This window comes from Microtus pennsylvanicus, chromosome 7, assembly GCF_037038515.1.
Source record: "Microtus pennsylvanicus isolate mMicPen1 chromosome 7, mMicPen1.hap1, whole genome shotgun sequence".
Taxonomy (NCBI): Eukaryota; Metazoa; Chordata; class Mammalia; order Rodentia; family Cricetidae; genus Microtus; species Microtus pennsylvanicus.
Window position 1 is genome coordinate 82,264,643 of NC_134585.1, and position 13,172 is coordinate 82,277,814.

Consider the following 13,172-nt stretch of genomic DNA (forward strand, 5'->3'; position numbering starts at 1 on the left):
AGAGAGGACCAGAGAGAGGTTCCTAGCACCCACATCAGAGAGGTCACAACCATCTGTAACTCCAATGCCTCTTCTGGCCTCTACAGGCACCCATACACATGCCTTCCCCCCCCCCCACATACACATAATAAATTAAAATGAAGTGAAATTATATATCCCATTTTAAATACCAGATTCAGCAGACATCAACTTAGTGTAGATTATTATTATTATTATTATTATTATTATTATTATTATTATTATTATTATTATTATTATTAGTGCTAGGGAGAGGCAAGTAGTTAAGCATCAATTATTGTCTACCAGTATAGAACAGCCTGGACTATGGACCACATTCTGAGTAGCACAAGTACAGCTGTCCAACAGGCCAAAAAGGGAGAACCCACTTGGGAAGGAATCTGTGAGGTTGGCAGACTTTGGGATGCAAATGTATAGTTAACAGAGTGGGGCAGGACTCAAGCAGTCAGCTGACAGATCTCCAGAGAGGAAGAAGCCTGAGTGGAGAAGGTCTCCATCTTTGGGCATGCTCCACGGTTGCACTTCCCGGGTCCTGCACCAAACCCTTATAATGAATACACACACATATAAGCCCCACTGATCTGCTCGAGAACCAATACAACTTTCTCCGCAAGTATCTCATTTTATTTGTTGCTTGAAGAACTTTAAAATATTTTTACTTATTGTTATTGTGAGTGTAGCCAATTTGAGCTCGCTCCCCAGACTTACACAGGAGAGAACTGGCTCCCAAGTTGTCTTTTGACCACCATACAAGTACACGTGCGTATGCACACACAACACTAAATAGGTGGAATTTTAAAAGTTATTTTAGTTTTATGTTACCTGTGCAAAAGAATATTTAGTGATTCCCATCTGCAGGACTTTACAGATGATCAATAATGTATCCAGACTTTCCCTGAGATAGAAAATCTACAGCAGCATGAACAGTTAATGATCTTCAGGGTGCACACACCTACTCACACGTCTTTCTTTGGGTGTTCAGATGAAGCAACCACCCTTTCCTGCAGTACTGAGGATCGAGTCCTGGGCCTTACATCCGCCAGGTGAGTGCTCTGTCGCTGAGCTGCAACTCTATCCTTTCAAGCCAATTTCTTTGAGAATGCCAGAGTTGCCCAGGCTGACCTTAAACTCCACCCTTCTGCTTCAGCCTTCCCCAGAGCTGGCCACTTATACAATTATCACCTCAATAACAAGTTTGCTACTTTATTCTTCTTTGTTTCATGCACCACATTACTGGCAAGAACTTTCCAGACATCAAGTGGTAACCCAGACAGTAAGAATTCTGCATTTTATTGGTTGCATCTCAGAGCTGACAGTGTATTGCTCACCAGAGAGCCCTAAGCAGCCCTGCTGCGTGGCTGTGCAGTGGCATCTGTCTCACGCTCACAGGACCTGCACACCTGGTTCCCTTCCTCGCAATCCATCTCCTACTGTGCTAGAAAGTGAGGGGAGGAAAACTGCTTCCTGCGGAATCCGAGGACTGCGCTAGCACCAACTCCAACATGGAAAGCTGTCCCCAGAGCAGACATTCCAGGCCATTGCCGCTACGGATGTGCAGTGGGAGCGCTGGAGACTGGTGCAGTCAGTGCCTGTGAACTGACGCACCCCAGCGACAAACTGACAAGGGGAGTCATGGCTGAGCCACTCCTGAACCTCTTAGGCATATCTAGCAGATAAAACCTTGGTCCTGGTGATTCAGTCAGACCCATGGATGAGGCTTTGACAGTATATACTAAGTAAAACAACTCCAATACAACACTCACAAGAAGCAGTCACTGCTGATTCATGTGGCTGGAGGACAGAATTAATTATGTCCATTACAAATTTGAAAGTCTGAAAGAGGCCTATACAAAGTTCATTCTGTGCTTTTAAAAATACTATTTTATTTATATTTGTGTATGAAAAAATGGCTATACTGTCATTTTCATATACATACTGATACTGGAAACAGAACTCAGTAACACGGCATGTCCAATGTAGAAAGAACACAGTCATTAAAGCACTGTTACGGAAAGAGGAGAAGAGACATCATGAGCAGTGATTTGCGTTCTCACTGAAGAGCAGCACCCTCGAAGAAGAATCAACTCCATTAGTAATACTCATCTATCGGAGATCACAGACAGAGGAGGTTAGTGATTGTACTTACTTTATTACTTTACTAAGCCATTCATCTTCCTCACACTCAATGCAAAGAAATAAAATATAATCTCAAAAAAAATACGCCCTCATTATTATTCTCATAAGCGTCTTGTGGCTTGTGGCATGGGAGAACTGTGCAGCAGGTGTGCTTGCTGGCTCCAGAGCATCCGTGTGCCACTCTGATCCCAACGACGGGACAGACACCACTCTATCAGACATCCACACTAACTCCATGGGAGCTGCACTAGAATGAACCATTTTTGTGGCGTTCCCAGATCTCACTAAGTAAGAAAAGACTTTATACACATAAATATAACAATTGATCTGTCTATAAATTACAGCTACAGGCTCTCCTTTAGTGTAAGGTGGAAGAGCGGCCCTCTGGACACATAGATAAAGTATTACTGTGGTCTAAAGATTGCTGGACTGGCAGGGTGTTGTTGCGGTGAAGACAAGGAAGACATCAAATCCATTGTTAGATTAGGACACTTCCACAACTTTTATCAGCTCTTCAAATAATGGAGCCAGTTCCTTTTCTAGGCTGACAATTAGTCCTAAAAGAGATTTAAGAAATTAGAATGTTAGAAAATTCTTCTTATGAATGCTGAGCTAAAATCAACCCTCCTCAGGGTTTGTCAGAGTATCTCACCACAGCAACAGAAACTAAGAAACTAAATTCTCAGTCATGCTCAACTTGTTTATAAGTATTCAAAATCTTAAAATTGTAATTTAACTGATGGGTCTATAGCATGAAGTCATTTTTAGCATCAAATGTGTCCTGCTTATGTTCTGTAACCCTTCATTTCCGTGGGCTGTTTTAATGTGAGCTATAAATAGCACACGGACCGCAATGCGGGTGTGACTAGCTTCTACTGCATCAAACCAATCTCTTGACCATACCATTTGCATATGGAAATACCCTGGATGATGCAGAGGCCCCCATTCTGCAGACGTGGGAACTAGGAATCAAGTGGCCACGGCACAAATACAGGTGGTTGACAAGAGCGGCCACCAGGCCGGCTCCGGGACAGCACTGTAAAGAGCACAGCCTGCATGCGCAGGCCATTCTTCTAACATACCTGTGTTGGCATTGCTGCTGGCTATGAAGCTCACCACCAGAGGTAAACGATTGAACTGAACCACCTGGAAGGAGAATAAGGTCTAAATCGCATGCTGCATGGTGAAAACACAGTTACGATTCAGCTGGAACAACAGATTTAAACAGCTGATCACTGAACTTTCCAGGCAAGGCTCTTACCTGTCACAACAGAGGAACCGTGCTGAGGATCCCCAGCTGTGCAAGCTAACGGCACCATCTACTGGAGTTGACAGTGATCTAATGCGCACTTCACAGGCTAACAAGCTCTTAATTTTTAAAGTTTTAAGTATTTTTCCACAATAACTATTTTCTGATATAAAAACATCAAAAAACCCTAGTTTTAATATAAGTACTCTGAAGGCTAATTTTAAAAAAAAATCTGTGCCCCTCATATTAAAATTATACCAAAAACAGTTTATACAAAAGATATAAAAATGACAGATGAGCCAGTGAAGCATTGAGCTACACACTGAATATACCAACCTGGTAGGTGTTATAGTAACAGATGATACTTTTATTTTTGGAAAGCCCGAGTTTGCTGCCTTGATCTGTGGCAAGGGCGAAGGTGGACAAGAAGCCAGGCCTCAGGGCGTGCTCTGGAGCGCTGTCGTTGGCCACTGTGGAATGAGCGGTAAATAAAATGATGCAGAGCATGACAGGAAGAGGTTAACAGCAACTTTCAAAAGAGCACAAGAACATAAAACCTAGGCACAAAGGTACATTTACAGTGCTGAAAACCCCACGACTACCACCTGGGTCTCATCAACTCAGATGGGAAAAATTACTTAATCAGAAGTTCAGTGTTCATAACTCAGGAAAGATATGCTGACTTCCATGATGAAGTGAATATTCTGGTCATCTGAGGATATGTGAGAATAAAATGGGAAAAACTACAAAATTGTTTGCTCTCATAAAACCCCCGGAAGCAGTGTCTCTCATAGACGCTGACAGTCCCATAGCTGGCTGCCTGCTTCAGGTCCCCTTGCTCACTAAAGGCTGGACTAGGTTAGCAGCATCAGCTAAGCAGGGAGCTCCAGTGTTTCACAGGATTCTGTGAAATGACACAAGGGCTGGAGAATCACCTGAGCCCTCTTTAGAGAGGTGAGGAAAGACAGCCACCACGGACAATGGACCCTGTCACAGCTTGTCACCAACTCAATGCATGGCTCCAGACAGGCCGTGTTCTCTCTGTACTTGATCATGTTAATGTGTAAAATGGAAGAACTAACCCAGGTGACTTCTAAAGAATGTGGTAACCCTAATGTCTAAAATTATATGTCTGTCTGTCCTGACATGGAAAAGAAACTGTAAACCACAGGACCAAAAAAATAACAACAACAATAGCAACAAAAAAGTTAACTGACAAGCTGTCAATAGAAGCAAAACAGTTTTTCAAATTTCCTGCTTCATGGAAAAGTCTGCCAGATACTATGGGCCTGTAGGCTGAAGATGGATACCCCAGTGATACAGAAGAACTTTGGGTGACTGTCCAGGCAGCAAGATGTCCCTGTCAATTCTAGAGTTTTAAAAGTTGCTTACAATGCACTTCTTGTTAACTTAAATAATATTATATCCTTCTGGGGTCTTTGAAAAGTTGAAGAAAAATACAGTTTTCCTTAGTTATAATAAAAAAATAAAATAAATATAAATATTGTAACTGTAATTCTTGCTTGGTATCTTTTTTGCTGTATGTAATCTTGCTATGTGAAAGTTAAAACCATCCTTTTTATTTAGACAGAAAAGGGAAGATGATGTGGAATTCCCCTCTGTATGCTGTAAATATTTTTTATTGCCACTGTCTATTAAAAAAGCTGCTTTCAGTCAATGGCTTAACAAGTGACACCAGGCAAAAAAAATCTAAACAAAGGTATAGAGAGAAAGTAGGTGGAGTCATAGAGACACCAAAAAAAAAAAAAAAAAAAGACACGAGCCACCAGCCAAAACCTTACCGGTAAACCATAAGCCTTGTGATAAAATATAAAATAATAAAAATGGGTTAATTTAAGATGTAAGAGTTAGTTAATAAAAAGCCTAAGCTAATAGGCCAAGCAATGTTATAATTAATATAGTTTCTGTGGGATTATTCAGGTCTTGGCCAAAAACAAGCAAGCAGCCATGGCCTACAAACATCCACTTGGATCATGCCACAAGACACAAAAGTAAGCAATCTGAGTTCATGCTGACTCTGTTACAGCAAATACATGTTAAAAAGAACTAAGAATCAGCCAAATTCATGTTGGGTGGATCAAAACACATTGTGTACACACATGACAGCCTCAAGAATTAATAAAGATGCATTTTCTAAAACTTCTTATATTCAGATCAACTAAAGTAATTATGACATTAAAGTTTTTAAAAAAATATTTCTAATAAATAAGCAAAAACCCTTGTAAGATTTAAAAACCACCAATCTGAACTAGTGATATGGTTCAAGGATGACTGCCTGCTTGCCGTGCACACTCAATTCCAATACTAAAGATATATTTAATAGTTTGCATTATCATAAGCATCTTCAATGAAAAACTGGGCCTGCTGTTAGTATTCAGGCATGTACTGGCCTGCTCTTGGGGTTCTGACAGCTACAACCTCAGCTGCACTGCTTAGAGCACCTCCTGTGCACCTTCGTTCCCTTTTCAAAGGGCCCTGCCCACCTCCCATTTCTCCCTTTTTCTCCTTGTCTGTCTGTCTGTCTGTCTCTTCTCTTCTGCTGCTTCTATCCCCAGGGGCCAGTCTCCCTTCTTCCCTCCCCTCTTTTTCCATTCACTTTTACCCAATAAAAAACCTCTCCACGTGAGTTCTGTCACATGGCGTCTTTCTCTCTCATGCTGCGTTTTTCTAAATGAAAACACCTATGGTAAATGGTAAACACGTGCAGAGATTCCAGGTCCTGCAGACACGGAACCCACTACAGGTTCCACATCCAGTCTCCAACAGACAAAAGTACATAAAAAAACTAAAACAGTCGTTCTAATTTGTTGAAATAAGCTTTATACATTTCTTTTTTTTATAGCTATTTATTTATTATGTATACAATATTCTGTTTTGTGTGTAAGCCTGCAGGCCAGAAGAGGGCACCAGACCTCATTACAGATGGTTGTGAGCCACCATGTGGTTGCTGGGAATTGAACTCAGGACCTTCGGAAGAGCAGGCAATGCTCTTAACCGTTGAGCCATCTCTCCAGCCCAGCTTTATACATTTCTAATTATTTAAAACACATATTTTGTCAAAAGTAAAATGCACGAAGCACTCAGTTTACCTTTAATAACAGGCACCCCGTCTCTATCTGATACAACAATTGCATGGAGCCCTTCAACGCTACAAGAAAGCAAAAGTCAGTATTACAAAATCATTTTGATTTCTACAAACATGTACCTCAGACTCATGATGGTAATTCTCAAGTGTGTGTGTGTGTGTGAGAGAGAGAGATGACGCAGGGTGCCTGTGGAAGGCAGGCGATAACCTCAGACTCATGATGGTAATTCTCAAGTGTGTGTGTGTGTGTGAGAGAGAGAGATGACGCAGGGTGCATGTGGAAGGCAGGCGATAACCTCAGACTCATGATGGTAATTCTCAAGTGTGTGTGTGTGTGTGTGAGAGAGAGATGACGCAGGGTGCATGTGGAAGGCAGGCGATAACCTCAGACTCATGATGGTAATTCTCAAGTGTATGTGTGTGTGTGTGAGAGAGAGAGATGACGCAGGGTGCCTGTGGAAGGCAGGCGATAACCTCAGACTCATGATGGTAATTCTCAAGTGTGTGTGTGTGTGTGAGAGAGAGAGATGACGCAGGGTGCATGTGGAAGGCAGGCGATAACCTCAGGCCTCTTGTCTGCCACTGCATATGCCAGACTATGCCATGAGCTCTAGGGATTCTCCCACTTCACTACAGGAGCCCGAGTCCAGGCGAGTTCTGAAGACCCAGACTAGCAGCCATGAGCTCTAGGGATTCTCCCACTTCACTACAGGAGCCCGAGTCCAGGCGAGTTCTGAGGACCCAAGCTTGCGTCTTTACCTGCTGAGCCATATGTTCTCATTATTATTTCTTTATTCTGTGTACATACTTGTATATGTACCACATGCAGGAAGGTGCCTCCCTAGGTCAGAAGAGAGCATTAAATTCCATAGAGCTGGACTGAAAAGCAGCTGAACCACCCAGTGAGGGTGCTGGGAACCTAACCTTTCCCTGTCGTTTGCCTGACCAACAAGTGCTCCTAATTATTGAACCATCTCTCCAGCCCCTCAAAGTTATATTCTTAAGAGAAAAAGAAACTTCAGGTTTGGAAAATGCAACTTAAGCAACAAATTATATAACAAAATGTGTAAGTAGACCTTGTGTGTATTGTGTATTGCGCGCACACACACACACACACACACACACGTGTGTATACAAGTGTACACTCATCCGTGTCTGTTTGTAAGGAATAAATGCCTCTATCACCAGATGCTTCTAGCAGCAGAACTACATGACTGGACGACAGGCATGAGAAGATTCTAAATCTTGAATTTTATAAATATACTGTCTACTCAAAAAAAATCAAATAAAAAGGCAAATGCTCAATATGTTATACCTGTTATTCAAAATGCTTAGAAAAATCTGTGCACAAGTAAAATTTTGTAATTGCCATAGTCATTAATTTACATAGTAACCAACACACCAAAAGAGGAGGTGAAAAAGTAGGGTGTTCATTCTTTTTACTGGATTACAAATCCTCAGAGACACAGCCTAAGAACGCAGGACAGCCCCATTCCTAAAGCACTCCTTTCTAGAAATCAAAGCACAGAGAAGCTGTTTTCAATTCTACACAAAAGACCAAGAGCTATCTGCATACATTTTACTAATAATTGTTGAGCCACCAACAGACATATTTTAGAAGTAAATTTTATTAATCAGTAAAAATCTAAAGCTTACGAAACAAACTATTTTCATTCTAAAAACAGTGTTCCTTCCACTAGTATTGAAGACATCAGCTGGGGTCTATGATGTGGCCGAGTGTTTGCGGGGTGGCTGAGTGTTTGCGGAGCACACATAAGACCCTGATTCAGCCCCTAACCGTCTCCCCATCATCTCAGCAAACCTGCCACAAAAAACTAACCAAACTGTTCTTCATATAATTATAAAATATTGGCTATTTTAAAACATGGAAAGCCTGAGATATTGGGAAGGGGGTCACAACTAGATTTTAAAATATAAACCCAAGAACGATATTTAACAGGGAATTAAAAATACATTGTATTGATACCTGGAACTAGTCTGGTTTTGTGGAGAAGTAGAGAGATAAAGCAGTTAAAACCATGGACCTATGAAGCTGGAGAGATGGCTCAGTGGTAGAAAGGACTGGATGCTCTTCCAAAGAACCCAGGTTCAATTCCCAGCACCTACATAGCAACTCACAACCATTTGTAACTCCAGTCCTGGCAACTTGACACCAGTCATACACACAGTGCACAAGCAAACATGCACATAAAACACCCACACTCATATACAACAATTTAAAAATAAACAAAAACAACGAAAATGCATGAACCCCACTAAACCCACACTTGTAGCAACAAATCTGAGTGTTCGCAATGCTATTGTTCCTCCTTCTTTCTCTTTCTGTTCTTAAGGTTTAATAAATCTGTTTCAAGAAATAGTCTGCAAATATGAATCAGAGTGCACTCAGTCCTTATGAAAAGGGTGGCACTAGTCCCTCCCTACCGTTATGCTATGGCAAATATTCTTCTGCCCCTTTGGAAGTACTGCAGACTGAACCTTTCAAGCGCGTGGCAAATTCTCTATCACTGACATACATTCCCAGCCCTTTACAGCATGCTTAAATTGCACATATCTCATGTATGAGCCTTACCATAAGGAAAGCAGTTGGATAAAAACACACACATGAACATCAAAGGAAATCTCAGGGACTTCACAGTATGGAAAACACAAAGAATGAAACATGGAAGCCAATCAGAGGTGGCAGAGTAGAAAAGATGCCTATTCCTTATCGGAAGGCAAACAAAAGAAACAGTCACCCTGAAATGACTCGATAAAAACCAACCCAACAAACAAACAAAAACCACCTCAGTTTCTTTTGCTTTTCAGCTGCTGTTTCAAATGTTTTTATCTATGTGTGCAAGCATGTGGTCAGCAGACAACGTGTGTGGTCAGTTCTATACCTCCACTGTGCGTGTCACTGCACCCGCATCAGTTTCACAGCCACTGCCTTTACCCGCTGAGACATCTAACCATCCTTGTTCCTTTGAGACAGGATCTCCACTTCTGTCACCTTCCCAATGCTGGGATTCCAGGCCCATCCACACGCCCAGCTCACTTTCACGGTGTTTCTAATGTTTTAGTATACTAAGCAAAAACCAGACAGTGGATCGGTCTGTGTACTGGTGCGTTTTTTGGCAAGTAGATCCAAGGTAGGGTCATGTGGGAAGAGGGAACCTCCACACAAGATGCGGGGAGGCGAGTGAATAAGCAGCATTCCTCCACAGCTTCTGCTTCTGCTTCAGCCCCAGCCCTGCCCTTTCATGATGAACTGTAGTCTGCAAGACGAAACAAATCCTTTCTCCCTGTGTTCCTCTCAGCCAGTGTTTTATCACAAAAGTAGAACGCAAATGACGACAGTCTGCATTCCCAAAACTATTTGTAAGCAGTAATGAGAAAAGTTTCAATGTTGGAAGAGTTATAAGGTCAGAAAGCAACTGTTAGTTCTCCCACTAGTCACTAACGTTTCCCTGCAGGGCTTTAGCCTGTACCATGTTTCTGTGGTCATGTGCTAGCAGGTAAAGCTATAACTGCCATCATTCTGGCCATCTGTGTGAAAAAGAACCAGCAGCTAGTCTCCATAGTTGACCATTTAGTCAGAGGAAGATAATTAAAATTAAAGATTCCCCATTATTTTATTTAACACACCAATAGTGTTTTCTTCATGACGACATAAGAAAAATACTACATATGAGCTGGGCGGTGGTGCACACCTTTAATCCCAGCACTCAGGAGGCAGAGGCAGGCGGATCTCTGAGAGTTCGAGACCAGCCTGGTCTACAAGAGCTAGTTCCAGGAGAGGCTCAAAAGCTACACAGAAACCTTGTCTTGAAAAACCAAAAAAAGAAAAAGAAAAAGAAAAATAGAACATATAAATTAAAACCAGAACACGCTGTCTTTAATTTCTACTGATCTATAATCAGAGTAAAAGCATAAGCTAATATGTGAACACTTTCAACAATGAAAGCAAGAGTCCAAGCTAACATTCATTTTTCCAACCTAAAGAGCCAACCTACGACCCAATAAACAACTATGATAAGTTGTTTTTAAAAACTTCAGAATGGCACGAAGTCTAAGTCCTGGGCTCCAGCGCCTATTTCCTATTGAGCGTGAACAAGTCACGTGACAGCTCTGGTTTGATGTTCTCGATCTGTAAACTCAAGCCATCACTTACGATACTTGGGGTTGGTTGTGAATTTAAATATGGGAAATCATCACCATGACACATATAAAATACTAACCTAAAAGGGTGAAACAAAATACTTTGTAAGATTAATGTTACACAGAATTTATTTGGCAATAAATGAGTATTTTCTTACCTTGGCAACTTTTTGTACAGAAATCGCTTTAGATCCTGAAAGAGAATAATGTTTTAAAGATCATATTACAGTCTGCTCTCATAGCCCTGCCACATCCCCCTTAAAGGACATAAGTCACCATTTTTAACTGGGGGTTTCAGCTTTTATTTGTATAACTTGGAAGAAGTTAACTAACCTTTTTTTCTAGGCCTCAGTTTCATTGGGTTTATAGATACATAGATACATATATATATATATATGGGATATACATTATATTATATGTATATAGAGAGATAATCACACACTCTTTGAGCAGATGAGGGAGGGGGACTTGATCGGGGGAGGGGGAGGGGAATGGGAGGCGGTTGCGGGAAGGAGGCAGAAATCCTTAATAAATAAATAAATTAAAAATAAAAAAAAAGAAATCCTTTTAGATCACAACAATGAGACATCAGGAGGACTTAGTGGGAATCAGGAACAATACCAACGGAACAGGTACTGATGAGAGAGCGGCCATTCCTCCTTTAGAAAAGTGTTAACTGCCCGGAGCTCCTGTGAGCCCCAATAGGATTGGGAAGTGGGAAGAATACAGTTCTCTCAGGCTAAGGTACATTAGTGATTCACCACAACCATTCCTGAGAGAAACTCAGGACCCTGCGAGTCCACTCTCATATCAGTCCCCTACAACGGACCCGGGAAGATGGGCAGGGCTCAGCACAAAACCAATTTCTACCTCTCCCCACTCAGTGGCCTCATGCAACCCTCCCACATCCTCTTTTTTATCGGGAACGGGTGTCACTCACATCCGCCATGATGAACCCCTTTCTCCCGCAGGATCAACCTATACGCCTGGAAGAGAAACTTCTGTGACTGCCCCAGCACCCTGGGCTTTTTTCCCTTCCCAGACCCAGCATCCCGGGATCCACCCTCGCCAGATCCGGCGAGAGCCGTAGTTCTGGGTCTGGGTCTGGAAACCCGTCCGTGTGGCCAGCCCCGACGGCCCACCTCCGCCCGCCCGGACAGAAGGGGTCCCCGCGCGGAAGAAGGGGCGACCTCTGCAGACCCTCGCGCGCTCCAGCCTGGGGCGACCTGCCCGGGTGTCCCCACAGTTCAGTCGCCTCTCGGAAGCCGCCTGTCAAGCTCCAGTCACATGACTCGTGACCTCCGCGGCGCTCCAGGAAGAACTTCCTATACCCTCGCTCCCGGCGATTCGGAAGTTCCGGGGAGACTTGGCGGAAACTGCACCTGCGCGCTGCGCCACTAGCCGCCCGGCTAGCTCCTGAGGTCTCAGCACCTTCTTTTTCACCCATCACACCTACAGCGGAAGACGTTCCTGTGCGAGTATGCACACCCTTTTCCATAAATCCTTTTCCTTAAAAACCACACACACACATACATACAATTTTATGAATGAAGACATTTGAGGAGCACGGACTGAATAGCGTATTTGATAGAAGTCCCAGGTCCCTAGATGACCCCATTTTCGTACTCTTGAATTTTCACTTAAAGTCAGTTCAGGAGCCATGAGCGGTAGGCTCGTTTGTCACGTCTTTTTTAAACATGCAAGTACTGGGTTGCCTCTTAGGTTCTGAGTCTGCATTAGTTGTGCCTTCTAAAAACTGTCTATCTTTTGTTTAGTGTTTTGTACATTTAAGAAAGCCTACCGTACGGGGAAGACTAGAATGCTAACAAAAAAAGAACAGTCCAATTGCTTTGGCCCAATGCTTCTCATTATTGACGCTTTGGTAATTCTTCGTGGTAGTCAGCTTAGTGGACTTCTGTAGAATCCCAGAGACAAACAGAAATCACCTCGGATCAAAGTCACAGCCCAGTGACTGTCTGGGGTCTCAGGAAAAATGAAATTGGTGGCTTTTGCTACAAATTTTCTCTTACCTCATGTATTCTTAACAGTAGTGTACCTTGAAAAAAAAAGGCAGATGTATGGGAATAAATGCCTAATCTTCATTTCCGAACCCTAAAAGTAAGAGCGCAAACACTCAAACACATAGAGGAAATGCTGTATTACCTACAATTGTCTGGGAGGATGGCACTGTTAACTACTGAGCTCAACAAATGACCTCCGCCTAGTCAGTTCAGATTGTTTCAAGTGACATGAGAAATTGAAAGGGACATTCTTAAAAGTCTTTGCCTTTTCACTATTAAAATACTTCAATTAAAAATTATTATTTTGAGATAGGGTCTCACTGTATATCTGACTGGCCTAGCATTTGCTATGTGGACCAAGCTGGCCTCAGCCTCACAGAAATCTACCTGCCTTTGTCTCCTGGGTGCCGGCTCTAATGGGCTGGCTAATTTCTTTCTTGCATAATATGATTCAGGTCCCATTCTCACCGGTCTCCTAACT

At 42.5% G+C, this 13,172-nt stretch overlaps 1 protein-coding gene across 6 annotated transcripts; it reads right to left on the reverse strand.

The window, feature by feature from the left end:
- Positions 1–625: 625 nt before the first annotated feature.
- On the reverse strand, positions 626–12,006 carry Lamtor3 (late endosomal/lysosomal adaptor, MAPK and MTOR activator 3). 6 transcript variants are annotated; one of them, XM_075981260.1, is made up of 8 exons: positions 11,871–12,006; positions 11,611–11,656; positions 10,829–10,863; positions 7,912–8,019; positions 6,514–6,572; positions 3,740–3,873; positions 3,237–3,300; positions 2,493–2,711 (listed from the first exon to the last, which is right to left on the reverse strand). In XM_075981260.1, exons 4-8 carry the CDS (start codon positions 7,941–7,943, stop codon positions 2,638–2,640), a joined length of 363 nt encoding a protein of 120 aa, XP_075837375.1. In that variant the 5' UTR covers positions 7,944–8,019; positions 10,829–10,863; positions 11,611–11,656; positions 11,871–12,006; the 3' UTR covers positions 2,493–2,637. The 6 variants fall into 6 exon arrangements, with proteins under 6 accessions (XP_075837372.1, XP_075837373.1, XP_075837371.1 ...); XM_075981259.1 differs by having other exon boundaries at positions 11,861–11,996; XM_075981261.1 differs by having other exon boundaries at positions 11,813–11,953.
- Between the last annotated feature and the right edge of the window lie 1,166 nt (positions 12,007–13,172).